The sequence below is a fragment of the Melitaea cinxia genome, chromosome 11 (assembly GCF_905220565.1).
Source record: "Melitaea cinxia chromosome 11, ilMelCinx1.1, whole genome shotgun sequence".
In the NCBI taxonomy this organism is placed as follows: Eukaryota; Metazoa; Arthropoda; class Insecta; order Lepidoptera; family Nymphalidae; genus Melitaea; species Melitaea cinxia.
Window position 1 is genome coordinate 382160 of NC_059404.1, and position 16895 is coordinate 399054.

Genomic DNA, 16895 nt, shown 5'->3' on the forward strand with positions numbered 1-16895 from the left:
ATCATCTATAAGGCATACATTTTAAATTTCAAGTCTCTTACTTCAAAAACATAGGACTTTCATACAAACTTCCAACCCCCGTTTTACCCCCTTAAGGGTCGAATTTCATAAAATACGTTCTTAGCGGATGTTTACGCTCTATAAGAAGCCTTTCTGCTAAATTTCAAGTTTATAAGTGTTTTAGGTTCGGAGATTTTGTGATGAGTGAGTCAACCTACCATCCCCTGTTTTAACCCCAAAAGAGAGTTGATTTCTAAAGATACATTATTTGGATATTTTCTCATCATCTATAAGGCATACATTTTAAATTTCAAGTCTCTTACTTCAAAAACATAGGACTTTCATACAAACTTCCAACCCCCGTTTTAACCCCTTAAGGGTCGAATTTCATAAAATACGTTCTTAGCGGATGTTTACGCTCTATAAAAAGCCTTTCTGCTAAATTTCAAGTTTATAAGTGTTTTAGGTTCGGAGATTTTGTGATGAGTGAGTCAACCTACCATCCCCTGTTTTAACCCCAAAAGGGAGTTGATTTCTAAAGATACATTATTTGGATACCTTCTCATCATCTATAGAGCATATATTTTAAATTTCAAGTCTCCTACTTCAAAAACATAGGACATTCATACAAACTTCCAACCCCCGTTTTACCCCCTTAGGGGTCGAGTTTCGTAAAATCCGTTCTTAGCGGATGCCTACGTCTTATAAGGAGCCTACTTGCCAAATTTCAAGTTTGTAGGTGTTATAGTTTCGGAGATTTCGTGATGAGTGAGTGACCTTTCGCTTTTATATATATTATTATTATTATTATTATTATAGATTATAGATTAATTCAATTAAAATCGATTTTTAATTATCAATTATTTAAGTAAAACTTCTTTACACACGCTTGACTTAAGGAGTAAGCTGGTGAATGCGTGACGTGAGCGTTACGAAAAGTGTGATCGGGCGAGGCGAACAAAAGCTGAATCGCAGATATAAGTTAGATGGAGCTTTACTTCAGTTGTGTAGTCAGGCACTCGTTTTTTTTTCATTAATTGAATATTTTATGCAATAAGGCGACTTAAAACACATATATACGGACAGATACTCAGGCCGGAAAGAAATACTTCAACAAATATCGACACAACAATGTAGGACGATCCATATATTATGTTTAGGCGCCTACACTGGACACGCATCACGACCCCGTAGTGGTCTTTTCAGTCAGCGTAGATTACTTTTGTCGCAAACTGAAGAGTGAAGACAAGTTACTTTCCTTATGTATTTAACTTACATTAATGTAATAAGTTTTATAACAGCTATAAGCTATTGAATACAGTGAATCCGAAAGTGGGCTAGGAAACTTTATAAATATAACTTAAATTCATGTAAATATTTTCAGTTTTTTATTAAACCCTTACAATAATGGCGACGCGTTGGCGCAACGGTCACAGCCATGGATTGTACCTGTTGCGCTGGCGGTTGCGGGTTCGATCCCCGCACATGACATACATTTGTATTGGTCATACAGATGTTTACCGTGGTCTCGGTGTTTGTGTAGTCCTTGTGGACTCCTCCCGTGCTTCGGAGAGCACGTTAAGCCGTCGGTCCCGGTTGTTATCATATACACCTGACAGCGATCGTTACTCGTAGTAACTATCTAGTATATATCTATTGATTGAGCTCTGATCCTTCTCCTACACGGGGAAAGAGGCCTATGCCCAGCAGTGGGATATTACAGGCTGAAGCGAAATAAAACACATTACCAGTTTTACAATATTTATTAAAGTAAAAAGTACCTAAACTACAAATTAATCGCTCCACAAGGATCTTAATAAAATATGTAACACGCTAAGTTCGACTCTCGTTGTATTTCACTACATCAATAAAAACATTGCAAAATGTAAACAAAAAAAAATGTTACTTCCTTGAAAAAATACTTTACAATTTGTACTTGAACACCAAACGAAGTATTTAAACAGTTCAAATATATTAGAAGTAAATATTACGGTTTTATATTCTCTGTTCATAACCACCGCTTTATATTTTCCAAAGTTTAAAAATAAATGTACTGTAATCAAATTTCAAACTGTTATTCATACATTTTTCTAAGCGGCGATCACTTTGTGCGAGTAATTACAATGCATATTAAACTTTGAAAATGTTTAAAACAATCGAAAAATGTATAAATCTTCGTACAAATCAATTTTGGACCACGTTCCTTCGCACAATTCACGACCACGGTTTAAAAAAAATACATTTTGGCGGGATTATTCTATAATTCGAGTTAAAAGCCAACTTCAAATTTAAAAAAAATATTAAATAACATGAAAACCTTAATTATTATTTTTTTTTACATTAGTAACAATTTCTTAATTACAAATTTAAAAAATTTTGCCTAAATTTTGTTATAGATTCATCCCCCTTATATATTTCTTCCCTTTTTTGTTTTGTAATTGAGTATAAGCAAAATAGCATTGAACCGATTATAGCAAACAGTTTATGGCTTAAAAACAAATACTTATTTATATTAAATGCAAAAGAAAAAAGGAAACTCCTTAAAACAACAAAATAAAATTATTGAATATTGACACAATATTCTTGAAAATAAATCTTCTTAGCATGCAATAGTTAATTGTTTTATATAATCTTTTGTTAAAAACAGGCTTGTAATTACTTTGGATATCGTTATGCAGATGACGAAAATGAATACTTAAAGTATATAGCTTACCTACATCTACATATATAATTATATAGAAGGAATTGCAAAATTAAAAAATCTGTGACCACACATATTTGTTTTATTGCAAATAATCACACCATAATCTTATAACAATTTCGAACTTTGACTAATAGTGAAGTCGCAAAATTAGTGGCAAACGTCAACTAAAATAGTATTTTTTTTTAAATACATTGCATTAAAATTCTTAAAAACGTGAAATAAAATAATTAATTTATCAATAACGAGACAAAAAACGTTAATTTTAGAAATTTACCGTGCTTTAATTTTAAAAATATGAATCTAGTGAAAATACTCTATTTACAGATATACGGAATACATAAAACGCTCTTTATACATATATTTATTTACCTTATATTCAAACGTAGCAAGTCTACTATTGAAATGAGATATTGACCCTGTTACGACAAAAAAACTAAAACAGAGGGTAGTTTTAGAAATGTATACAAAAGTAGTCCGACGTACGATTTTTAACAAAACCTATATTTCAGGTGAAACTAGTTTGAAGTTCTGTTCCACCGGTTGTGAATAACTATTAGACGGATGACGCTATCCGAGAGATAAAAAAATTTCCACTATACTTATGTAACATTTCTATCAGCGAATATAAATCTAATAGTTGTACTTTGTTACTATAATTGAGGAAACGTAGATCTTAATGAACTGCTCGACCTCCTGCGGTTAAAGTATAACCGTAACTTATTTGCAGGATATACTTTATACACAGCCGATGAAACACCCTTATTAAAAAAAGTGGTCTAGATGTAGTTTTATAATGATGACAAAATATTAAAACAGATTTAAAAGGTTTACAGATGTGAAAGAAACTATTGATTATAATAATCGATGAATGAATTAATGAAATATACTTATTGTACAACAAGAATTACAAGTAAAACAGTATATAAACAACAGCAAAAATTATTATTTCTTTACTTTTTTTCGAATTTTTACGCCATGTCACATCCCTAAGAAGACGTAATTAAAAGGATAGCTTGGAAAAAAGATACAAAAATATCTCTACCTAAGAGTTATAAATAATTGAACCATTTGCCCCAGTAAAAAGTATTTATTTAGTTAATATTTTTTCTCGAGTTACCGGACTACCTTCTCGCCTTCCGGATGGAGGCATACGATCAATAGTTCCGGAAAGTTCTATTGGGTTTGAAATTACTTCCGGGGGACGAGTTTAGGAACAGTTCGATGTAGCGGTGATCCATGTTGTTCTTGTCCCGTCTCATTGCCTGCGAAAGAACTTACATTTACTAAAACATTTCTAACATGTTTTATATTGTGTTGATTAGCCTAGATTATTTACAAACGACCCTGCCTTTTTTTCTGGGGTGTAATATATGCACATAGATGTATTACTGAAGTAAGACTTCTTTACGCACGCTTGACTAGGAGAGTAAGCTGGTGAATGCGTGACGAGAGCGTTACATAAGTGTGATCGGGCGAGGCGAACGGAAGTTGAGAGAAAGATATTTTAATGAAGATAGAAAGACAGTGAGTTACGTTTAAAGAAAAAAAGAAAGAAAGACATTTATTTGAGACACATACGCTGCTTACAGACATACAACAAACACAATAAGAGTACAAATACATTTAAAAAGTAAAAAGAAAAAAAAAGTCAAAATTAAGTAAAAATGTAACTAAAAATTTAAATAATTGATTCGTATAGTAGTTTTATTTCAGTCGTGTGGTTTAAAGAACTTACACTTTTTTTTAGGTAGCCTTGACGTACACACGATCGTCTGTCGCTAGTAAGCAATTTAATACTTGTGTTATAGTTATTGATTGTTATAGGACTGGTATAGATAAATATTTATGATTATATACATCAATAAATTACATATTATGTACATATATTACATTTATATAATCAGTCTTACCCTCATGGCATCTTCGTGGCACTCAAACTCGACGTCCGCTTCACCGGATGGTCGGCCGCTGTTATCATACAGGATGTTTATGTTCATGGGACGTATGGGCTTGAAGAACTGTAAGATCAATGTTACATATGATGAAAATTGAACTGTTGAATTAATTAAAACAGAATGCTTATAGACTTAAATATTTTTTAAATTGAAGACATCTATTTTTAGTTCATAAAAATTATTCACCACGTGTCCTATAGTTACCTCAGTTACTTGTATCAAAATAAACACAAGCATTATATAATCTGCTGTGTGTTAACGGCAGTAAGGAATATAGCCATTACTTATTTTTCCCATGGGTGTCGAAAGAGGCGATTAAGAGATAACACAGTTCCACTACCATCTTGGAACTTAAAAAGCCGACCGATGGCGGGATAACCATCCAACTGCTGGGCTTGAAATACACGGGCCGAAGACGGGCAGCAGCGTCTTCGGTGCGACAAAGCCAGTACTGCGGTCACCAACCCGCCTGCCCAGCGTGGTGACTATGGGTAACACACATGAGTTCACGCCTTTTTCGGTGCGAACTTGTGGAGGTCTATGTTCAGCAGTGAACTGCGATAGGCTGAAGTGGTGATTGTATAATATAAAGTACAAGAAAAAGACATTAAAGATTATACCACATATCATTTTAAGCTATATTTATCATCCAAAACTGTATTTATTAATCTTATTTTTTAAATACAGGTAGTTATTTCGTATCATTTAATACTTTTTGCTTGTATCGTGAACTGTAACAGCTGCTCTGGTGTAGTGGTGTAAGTAATCCCCTAAAATACCGACGGTTTGTGGGTTCAATTCCCGTCCGTGATGGATACTTTTTATTTATACGAAGAAAAAACTGGTTTAGATGTAAATACTTGTGGGTCTCCCCACCGTGCCTCGGAGAGCACGTAAAGCCGTCAGTCTCGGTCGTTATCATAAATACATGATAGTGATCGTTGCTCATAGGACCATATCCCCCAACTCGGAGTGGAGCAGCGTGGTGGTTTGTCGCCGCCCCCCCCCCCCCCCACTCACGTAGGCGACGTCCTGCGGCGTGGCCTTGAAGGGCAGCCCGCGCATGTGCACGCAGCAGCCGCGCCGTCCGCGACCACCACCGCCGCCGCCTGCGGGCAGGCTGTACTGAGTCCACGCCTTTACAGAGCGCCTAGGGCGAGTTTTATTCACAGAAACGTGACGAAAACGCGTTTATATCTAAACATTATTTTGTATGGGAATATAAACAGTGCAGCCTAGACGATAAAGAATAGTATACGATACTTTCGATACAGAGTCATCTAGCGGCAAACGCGAGAACTACGTTGAAATCCCGAATTTACGCCCGTTATTGCGAGACGGATTAAACAAAACTCGCCCTAGACACTCAGTTCCACTTCGAATGTGGTCCACGGTCGCCGCCGGTCGCGGCGTCGATCCCCGCACATTGCAAGCATTTCTACTGCCCATAGACTTTTGCCGTCATCTGGGCGTTGTTTGTGTTTGTCGGTTGAGCGTGTTTCCGGACCCCCGACGCGGAAGATAATCCTAGTGGGGGCCGGTGAGTGTGAAACGTTTAAAAAGACATTTAAATAAATGGCAATCGATTTTACTACCATTGCAGTTATATATAATTGTACTTCCGAAAAACTCTGACTTCAATTACGTCGACAAGTAATGCAATACGCATTATTAAATATGATTCGAAAAATACTTGTTGGATCTCAATTAAATAAATTTAAACACATTACATGACATGCAAAACTTTACGATTAAAAAAATTACTGAAATCGTTTCACCCAGTCAAAAGTTCTGCGGTAATATATACACAAAAAAAAAAAAAACAATCGAATTGAGAATACAAAAATACAATAGAATTAAAAACCTCCTCTTTTTTTAGAAATCGGTTAAAAATAATACAAAAAGAAATAGCTCACCGCGTCCACCAAAGGATCCCCGTCCCCTGCCTCCAAAGCGATTGTATCTATCATTTCTATCATATGGGGTGGGTCGATAGCCCCGCGAGGATTTGAACCCGCTACCGCTCTCCATACGAGCGCCGTACGCTCGGACCTCATCTGCAGAACTCAGGAACACCTCTATATATCTGAAAATAGATATAAAACATATGTAAACACGAAATGACATCAATGTGCATTCATACCATTGCAACAGATATATGTGTAATGTAAAATTAAAAAATGTTGTTTGACTGCTCTAGTTTTTTGCATAGAAAAAAATCTGTTCTGTAAGTCAGTCTGTATTATCTGTAGAACATTATTCTTGGAACAAGATTAATGAGCAGTATCTGTATTTTAATGGATCAGTGTTTAGAGATATGTGTTGTAACTGAGATAAAGCACAATTGAAAATATCCTGTACAAAGTCTGAAGCAGAAGAAAGTAACTAGTGAGTGAGAAAAATAAATGACTTTCTATCAAAATTATTTAAAATTTAGTATTTAAGAATATGGATAACTTCTCGAGAGGGGGGACTAAGGATAGGCTCGACAATATGCTAGCGATACTTCTGGTGTTAAAGACGTCTATATACTACGGCAATCGCTTACCATAAGGTGAGCAGTACGGTTGTTTACCGACCTAGTGTGATAAAAAAAAAGTGAACTACTTGGTACTTGCAAGATTCTTCTATACTTCCATTTATTACGTTCGGAAAGTACACTTTTTGAATAACTATACAATTGTTTTATTGGTAAACACAACGAAAGGCCTTGAACCTTTCCATATTAAACATAATCCTTTACATAACATATTGTTTAAATAATGGAAATTATAAAATAATAAACGTCCTATATTGTCTAAGAGTGCAGTCCTCCCGTCTCCTCTGGCCGCTCCCCGCTCTCCCAACGCCCTCCGCCCAAACCTTCGACAACTCAACAACCAATCGCGATTGCCTTCCCAAATGCTAACCAACACTGACATTTATACAGAGAATACCATAAACAAAATATTACCATAAATATACTTATCACCATAACTCAATAATAATTAAATAAATTACATAATATTTATGTAAGTTAATTAGTAGTGCAAAATTAACTATTTTTTATTAATAGTTTATTTTAAAATTTCGAACCTATTGGTGCGACATTAAACTAAACCTTTAGTATCTGTTTGTGTAAAAGATTTTAAGGTTATGTTTCTAAATTAAGTGGAAGTGTATTTTTGTTTATGATATTGTCAAATAAAAATGTCACGAGCAGCATTCCAGAAACGCAAAATGCGTATATTAGCCCTTAATTTAACAAGTTATCCCAAATTTTATTCTATTTCATAACACCTCATACATGATCGGAAACCGTGATTTATAGAATTTATTATCCCAATGCTAAATCATGTTAAACGTATTACGATTAAAACGATCCAAACTTGTACTTATGAATATAAATGTTTCTATAAATCACAGATTCAAGTAAAAGGGGTCCCATAAATAACCCTCTACACCAATATACTGATGTGGCGGGCTTTGATGTTCAGAGTGAGGATATTCCGCAATATTGCTGTAGCTCGACAGATGAACATGTTTGATTAGTGAGACTATTCTCATACTACACAACAGTAAAAACAAGAAACAAAAATTACAATTAACCAATATGATATTATGGGTCTAATGTTATATGATAACACAAATTTTATTCAAAATTCTTTCATACTAAAAAGATAATATTTAAATAGCAAATGAAGTTGTTAATTTTATAATGACTCTTATCAACAATATTATTTTAATAAGTATTAATGATCGACAATTTAATGTATGAAACAAACAGTACAAAAACATATATCAAGAATAGTGCATTTTATCATTTACGTATCCAATAACTTGTAACTGAATACATAAATATGGATGTAGACTGCAAAATTGCAAAATATCCACACATAGCCGCACCACAGTTAAATAACTTTCCCCCCACCTGTGTCCTATTTTCTCCCTGTCCCTGTTGAGAGCGTCTTGAGCGCTCTGCTTGTCAACGAAGTATACAAACGCCTCGCCCGAGGCCCGCCCCGTGTGGTCGGAGAGCAAGTGCACCCCGTCCGGGGCCACCGACAGCCCTGCCCCGTCCAAGCAGACAAATACATGTTACATTTTGCCCTGTATTCTCATTTTAACACACCTATATGTAATAATATACTTGTGTATATTTAATTAATGTAAATGGTAGTGAGCCTTTAAATACTTCTTGCTTACTTGGTTTCAGGATAAATGTTTTCAATTTTCCTAGCCTAGTTTTATACCCCAAATAAAATTTTATGTTTTACAAGATGAAGTAATGTTGACTTGAACTTTATAAATAAATAATTGTTTCTTACCGTCAAAGAATTGTACAATTTCTTCCTTAGAGCAACCGAAAGGCAAGCCCCTCAATTTAACAATGCCTACGTCGTCAGAGACGTTGGGTATGCTATCAAAACCGTTTTCACTTTGGCGCATGGCATTCAGTGCCCATTCCATGTCTTGACGGTCAGTAGAAAATACTGCAAAAGAAAATGAAAAATACTTGATAAAACAATTTACAACATATATGACCTTTCAATACTTTAAATGATAGATTTTTTTTAATGGAAAAAGTCTAGAAAGAAACTTAAGAAGTCCAGACCAAATATTTTATTTTATTTATTTGGGAAACACAATATAAAAATCACATACAATTAATTTTCTTACAAAAACTCATTAATCACAGACATATCATTTGAAAAGTTGTGATTTTAAATCAATTAACATAATATAAATTAACTATCAAAAGAGATAAAAAAAATCACTTAGATATAAAAATTTATGTGATTTCTAAAAAAAAAGTCATAAAAAGAGTTGAACGTGTCAATTATGTCAAATGAAAGGATTATAATTTAAAAATAAGTCAAAGATTAAAATTACGATTAATACAAAAATTAGTGTAATAAATCAAAGAGATACATTATTATATCAATAAATACATTATGATTTTTTTAATCAACGAATTACATTATTTTTTTTACTTATTACGTCCCTAACATGCTGCTTAAATGAGGTTAGGGTACAATTAAAAATATCAATGGAGTTAAATATGTCGTCACAGTTTCTACAGGACCTGAGAACAAAGATGTTTCCAGCATATTTGGTCCTGGTTACAGGGACAGAAAATAACCTTTCTGAATGCGAACTCGTCCGAGGGCATCTCAAATTAATATTTCGTAACAAAAACGCCGAATCAATATGAGATTTCAGTATCTTATACAAAAAGACTTGGTCTCTCTCTAAGCTCCGATCAAGCAACGATGGCAGGGGTAACGGTGCAGTAATATGATTGCGACTTAAAGCTTTTAAATTAGTGCTTTTCAAACTTTCATTGAATTATTTTCTATAGCTTCAATATATAAGTTTTTATAGTCCTACCTTCGATATATCTCTTTCCCATGTTTTCCTTGTCTTTCTTCAACGCTTCGTCGACATCTTCTTGACTTTGGACCTCTACAAAACATTCTCCCGATGGTCGTCCAGGTCGAACTTCAGTCAAATGAACTCCTACAAGTAAAAATATCGTTTGTTTCATAACTTCTTCGCATAGGAATACATAATTAAATGTTAATATATAATTTTTCAAATTTTCATCTAAAAAACTGAATTCACAACCGAAAAGAGATCGATGGTGCGACATGCCGCCATTATGTTAATTGTTTAAGTTTTAGAATTTTCTGACGAAACATTGATTACTTCCTTACCTTCTTTTTCATTAACTACATTGACGCCGCTTAAAAAGTCGAGGACATCTTCAACGGTCGTGGAGAAAGGCAAACCTCGTAGTTTGATAATGTGGCTACCGTCACCCGAACCCAACATATTGCAATATCAAACAATCTGGATCTAAATATAATTATAACTTATTTTCAAACTGTTCAAAGGAACAAAAAAACTGCCTTTAACTTTTTATAAACGATAGGAAAAACGATTTCATAAGTTAAAAATAGAAAATGCACTTTCGTTCAACTTTCAGCGTCGTAAAATTGTGACGTAGCTGCGCGTAACGCGTTTGAATTTTTAAAATTATTATTAATAGAAATGGTCCAAGTTCTAGTCTATTTAGCCAAATAAAAAAAAGTTACAAATTTGTTGTATCTTTCTTTATATGTGTCTGTATTTTGGTGTACATTAAGAATAAATAAATAAATAAAATAAATTACAAACTTACAACACAAAACTCCGTAAACTCCGTAAAAATATGGTAAAAATGTAACAAACTTATTAAGTCCATCGTTAAATATTTTAAAATAATTATGATGAATAATTTATTTTTTATACTATTAGTCTCTTAGTAAGTGTTGTATCAGTAAACACGAATCACGAGTCATCTTTTTAATGGTTTAAGAACTTTAAGGTTTATTAAACGTAGTAAATCTGTGTTTAGCCTTTAAGCTTTTTTAGGCCGTTTAACAGTTTGAAATTGAGTTTGAGTCTTTGAGATGAGTTTGAGACTAAAGTTTTCTTTAATCTGGATTTAATTTTATCTGTGAATGTAATTGCCATTTCTTGGTCTTGCTTTTGGTATATTTTGCATGTATTTTCGAGTACATGTTTCTATATTTTAACTAATTAACGTATTTGGATTACATAAATCGTCTTGAGTGTGACCTAATAAGTTAGTGTTAAAAACTAGTTCTTATTAAATACGTAAATAAGATGACGGTCGACGGTGATGATAAACCGCAGCGGGATCGTGTGTTTATGGATATTTCGATAGGCGGTCTCCCGTCTGGTCGTATTGTATTCGAGTTGTTCAACGATGTGGCGCCTAAGACCGCGGAGAATTTCCGTGCGCTATGTGCAGGTGACATGGGCGTTGGGAAAGTTACGGGTAAACCTTTAACCTATAAGGTTGGTATTAAAGCTAAGCTGTTGACTGATTTTTTACTAAAAAACCATCAATTTTATACTGTTTACAATTAGCTATCTATATACGTATACAGCTAATATTATTATCATTGGCAAAAGCCTTTTCTAAATATGATAAAGAAGTTAAAGTTTAATTTACCATGCTGTTCTCTGTGGTGGGCATATTAGTTTCTTTCCGAGAATACTGTCACTTATCAGATGTTTCTTGTATTTATGTTGTACAAATAATATTTTTCCAAATATAAATATGTAAATCTTCAGTCTGGTTTGAAAATTTACAAGTTATTCATCACCGCTAATGGTATGGCATAGCCTTTTTCTATAAAACTCATTCATAAGTTTTTAAACTTTTATAGACACTAGAAACACTTGATTCTACGATACTTACCGTAGTTCGTTACTTTAAAGGAACTAGTGATAAATAATGGTATAATAACATTTATTGTTTTGTTATAGGGTATGGTTTTCCACCGAGTAGTGAAAGACTTCATGATACAAGGTGGCGACTTTACTAATGCCAACGGAACTGGGGGGGAGTCTATATATGGAGGAACCTTCGAAGGTAAGGAAGTTATTGAGAGTTTCTATTTGCACCTTATAATTAATATACTTCATTCATTCATTTGATAGGATTAGTGACTACATACTATGATTTAATGTACTTCAAAATAAAAAACAATAGACTGTGAACATCCCGTCCTATAGATATATCTATGTAACATTTTGTATACTATTTCCTAATATTTATAATTGTGTTTGCTTCTAAACGAAAATAACAGACTTCAATTACATTGACTACTAACTACTTTCAACTGAGGTAAGGCACAGCAGGAATTTCCTGCTCAAAATATGGAGCAGCCCGACTGGGGTAGTACCTCAACCTTACAGAAGATCACAGCTAAATAATACTGTTTTCAAGCAGTATTGTGTTCCTGTTGGTGAGTAAGGTGACCAGAGCTCCTGGGGGATTGGGGATTGGGTCGGCAACACGCTTGTGATGCTTCTGGTGTTTCAGGCGTCTATAAGCTACGGTAATCTCTTACCATCAGGTGAGCCGTACGCTTGTTTGTCGACCTAGTGGTATAAAAAAAAAATCATACAATGTAGGTAGACAAAAGAATAATAAAGTTAATGTGCACTATTAGAGACAACTCAAAACTACTCTGCAGATCTCTATCAAATTTAACCACACCACAAGGACCACATGACAAGCATCAACTTTCGATTACAAAAAAGAATAATCGAAATCTGTTCATCCAGTAAGAAGTTATGAGGATAAATGAATAGCGAATATGATGACATAATTAGCGATAACTGAAAAAGAACTTGTTAGATCTCAATTAAATTGAAATGGGAACACGCGACCTTCTATTTAAAAAGATGTTTGAATTCGGTCCATTCAGTCAAAGGTTCTGAGGTGACATAAATAAATAAGTACACAATACTTACTGTTGAATAGACCTCCTTTTTTTTAAGACGGTTAAAAATGGTACACATCAAGTACATAGGTACTACCTATGTATTGTGTTGTAAATTATAATATCTTAAAACTAAAGTAAATCTTAATTAATATCTAGGTACAAATTTTTTGTGTGTCTATGTTAGTTTGATTTGAAAAAACCTCTTAAAGTATTAAAAATTTATTACAGTTATGTCTGAATGATTATAAAATGACTAAAATGGATTAATTTAATTTCAGATGAGACATTTGAACTTCAGCATGATAGGCCGTATTTGCTGTCCATGGCTAACAGGGGCAAGGACACAAATGGTTCACAATTCTTTATGTAAGTTATGCACGAAAATGGTAAGGAATTGCTCAGTTTATTTCAAAAATGATTAACGTCATTTACACTTTGTCTGATTTTATATTTCAGTAAATGAAGGCTTTTTCTTTTTTTTTTCTTTTTTCAATAGCTCATCCAATGTTTAAAAATATTTCTATTAATTTTATGACTAGGCTTTAGATTAGGAACCGTCATTTTGAAGTTAGATAGGTTAAGGTTATTTTTTTTTTTTGTAACAAAATTATGCCGATAAACGGTCAAATTTTTAGCTTAGATAATTTGATGGTTCTTAATCTAAAGCCTTAAAAAAAAAAATTCCTGAATCTTTTCCATCTAGTTATGTTTCAAAAGTTCATTTTTTTTGTACAATTAATAATAGATTCCAGTGGGGTGGTTCAAGGGTTATTTGTAGGTTATTTGTATCACAATATTGTTTTTTCCATACTATGATGAACTTGAATTAAAGTTTTCACCTAGAAATTTTAGCCAGGCTTGCTATTTGAATGAAAGGCCACATGTGTAAACAGAAAGCGATGGTGATGAAAGGCTTATACAGTACTGCACATAGAGTTATCAACGGCTGCTCTGAGTGTGTGTTTATATGTGCGTTGTTGTTAGAACGCAGCCGCGGCGGCGAGCGGCGCGCTATCATTCTTGTTGTGTTCTGTGTGTTGTAGAACAACACAGCCGGCGCCGCATCTCGACAAGTGAGTATATTGTATTAATTCTTATCTCTAATTTTGAACTCAAAAAAACCAGTCTATAACATGTTAGGATTATCCATATATTTATGTTGGACAAAAAACTAAAAAAAAAAAATATACCACCAATAATTTACATAAACAATACACTAGCTATAACTGAATCTTGAAATGTCTCACTGTTGGCTGTCGATCATTATCTCATGTAGGAGGAGAATAAAAACTCGATCCGCCATGCTGCTCTATTATGCTGTCTCTTTACCATTTAATGAGAATGAATTGAGAAGGAAGCCGACGGGAGGATTCGGTTGTCTGCAATGCTTGAAGACAAAAGTCTTTGAACAATGCGTCCTGCTTGTTTGACATACGACGCCTAAAAATGGACACCTCGGAGTCTCCTCCCGCTCGGAGTGGATAATTTTTTGAATATCATATCAAAAATTGACGGCTCCAGCGGGATTCGAACCCGCGTCTCCGACTGACCGTGTCGGCGCTCTAGCCAATTAAGCTATGGAACGATGTACCCGTCAGAGCGAAATTCTTGATATGATGATTTTTATTTTCGGTTTAAGCGAACCGTGGCGCCGTCTATAGTGAGTTCTTTTACAGAGACCCGTAACTATTCAAAGTTTCATATTACAATTAAAATCTTTGACAGGAGACGACACCGTGCTATTCTCACACGGTCAGTCGGAGACGCGGGTTCGAATCCCGCTGGAGCGGTCAATTTTTGATATGATATTCAAAAAATGTTTAGAATCCCTAATGTGTGGGTAAACACAAAAATAAAATCGTGGATAATTTTGTTTATACAAATATTTATTTCCGGTCTGGTTATTAGTCCTCGTGGGTCTACCTACGGTGCCTCGGAGAGCACGTTAGGCTTTCGGTCCCGGTCGTTATCATGTACACCTGATGGCGATCGTTACCTACTCAGCAGCGTGGTGGATCAAGCTCTGAGTCTGAGCCCTCCTACGTGGGGCCTGAACGTTACGGCCAGCCGTGGGCCAGCCAGGCCGCGGTGAAGTGTAACGCGTGGTGCTTGTCGCAGTGTGCACGTAGTGTTCGGGCAGGTGGTGGGCGGCGCGGCGCTGGTGCGGCAGCTGGAGGCGCTGCCCGTGGACCGCAACGCGCGCCCGCTGCAGGACGTGAAGGTGGCCGGCTGCGGCCAGCTGGTCCGGCTCAAGCCCGGTCAGTGCCCGCCGCTCATTATTATTCATTTATTTATACCACGCCAACTAGGTGGACACTCGTACGTTCACGATAATTAACACCAGGGTACAGACTTATTGAGTGTTACCTATATTATAGGCAGATACAGCTTACTTGAGAGTATGTATTTCATTTCAAAAATACATAAAACAGATACAAGTAAAAAAAAATTAAAGTTAATAATAAAATTATAATTAATACAATACAAATTAAATCAATAAAAATTATTACAATAAACTTATGAAATAAAATAATCAAATTAACAAAATTAAATGAGATGATAAATTTAAAGTTAATATAGAAATAACACAATCAATTATAAAGTATAAAAATTTGTTGTAATCGTTCGTTTCCTTTTTTTTTTTTTTGTTGTCCGCTAATATACTACCATATACCACCATGTACCAGTTGTGACCATTCGTCTCCTTTCCATTGTACTGTAATCGTCAATTTTAGAGCTATGGTGAAGTACAAACCGTGAACTTCAAGCTGGGGCATTTTAATCAGATGGAACTGAAAGCCAATTGCAGTAATGTGGCAATAGTTCATTAGTGAATATAATGGTTGCTGTAACATAAAATATAAAGTGTTGTTCTTTCCAATTATATAGTGATTGTGGGGCTCAAACCATGCTCTTAAAGCTGGGGGCAGTCTGGTTCAGTCAACCAGTAATGTGGCAGCTACGAGTTTATAATATACTTGTAATGTATTACTATGATTATATTATTTATGATTGGATATTATTTCGAAAGGTATTCTACTCCAGGTCGAGCAGTTTTTACTAAATAATCTCTCTTTGCAGGTAAGAAGCGTAAACAAGAGAAGGAGAAGGATAGAGAAAGCGAAGAAGAATCTGACCAATCCCATAAGAGAGATAAGAAGAAGAAAAAGGATAAGAAAAAGAAACGGTATTTAAAAATAGTTAATTTTTATAATTTAACTTAGGATCACATCATCACATCATCACATCAGCCTTTCGCAGTCCACTACTGAACATAGGCCTCCGCAAGTTCAAGCCAAAAATGGCGCGAACTCATGTATTTTGCCCATAGTCACCACGCTGTCTAGTCTAACTTAGGAGTTAGGATGTCTTGATGGAATTGTCCTAATGGGTTATAACTCAACAAGTCATACATGTGTATGTCATGTTGGGTAGTAGTGAACAATTTTAATGATTATCTAAAATATATTCTACTAATGTGTCACATATCAGCTTATAGTTTTGCTTAGTGGTAAATATTTACATATTTGCTATCAAATTAAATCTATTTATGTAATAATTTAGTTATTATTTTATGTAGAGCCAATTTTTTTTTGTCTTGAACTTGTGGAGGCCTACGTCCAGCAGTGGACTGCAATAAGCTGAAATGATGATGATGATGATGATAATGATGATGATGATGATGATGATGATGATGATGATGATGATGATGATGATGATGATGATTATGATTATGTAAAGCAGGAATCCTTATTATCCTATACTTGCTTTAAGTTTTTTTTAGAACATCCTGATGCTAATATTTTGGTTTGCAGGCTTGACAAGTTTAAACTACCTTTATTTTAGTATTCGTCACACCGATAACTATCAGAAAGTTAAGAGTAAAACTTACACTACTACTTTATATTCTATGAAACAGTTGGTTTTTTTTTCTAGTCATCATTCAGACCA

At 34.5% G+C, this 16895-nt stretch overlaps 2 protein-coding genes and 1 long non-coding RNA gene across 3 annotated transcripts; 2 read left to right on the plus strand and 1 right to left on the minus strand.

Moving 5' to 3' along the window:
* Positions 1-1922: 1922 nt before the first annotated feature.
* Positions 1923-10653, minus strand: LOC123657760 (heterogeneous nuclear ribonucleoprotein F-like). Its single transcript, XM_045593271.1, has 8 exons — positions 10356-10653; positions 10030-10158; positions 8967-9131; positions 8570-8708; positions 6576-6745; positions 5680-5768; positions 4615-4722; positions 1923-3966 (listed from the first exon to the last, which is right to left on the minus strand). Exons 1-8 carry the CDS (start codon positions 10471-10473, stop codon positions 3859-3861), a joined length of 1026 nt encoding a protein of 341 aa, XP_045449227.1. The 5' UTR covers positions 10474-10653; the 3' UTR covers positions 1923-3858.
* Positions 10654-11142: 489 nt separating this feature from the next.
* LOC123657952 (peptidyl-prolyl cis-trans isomerase-like) lies at positions 11143-16790 on the plus strand. Its single transcript, XM_045593432.1, has 7 exons — positions 11143-11505; positions 11980-12085; positions 13223-13310; positions 13988-14017; positions 15063-15202; positions 16026-16125; positions 16760-16790. Exons 1-7 carry the CDS (start codon positions 11311-11313, stop codon positions 16788-16790), a joined length of 690 nt encoding a protein of 229 aa, XP_045449388.1. The 5' UTR covers positions 11143-11310.
* Positions 13579-13986, plus strand: LOC123657881. The gene is made up of 2 exons (XR_006743793.1): positions 13579-13673; positions 13711-13986. It is a non-coding gene; the product is annotated as an uncharacterized LOC123657881 (long non-coding RNA).
* Positions 16791-16895: the final 105 nt, after the last annotated feature.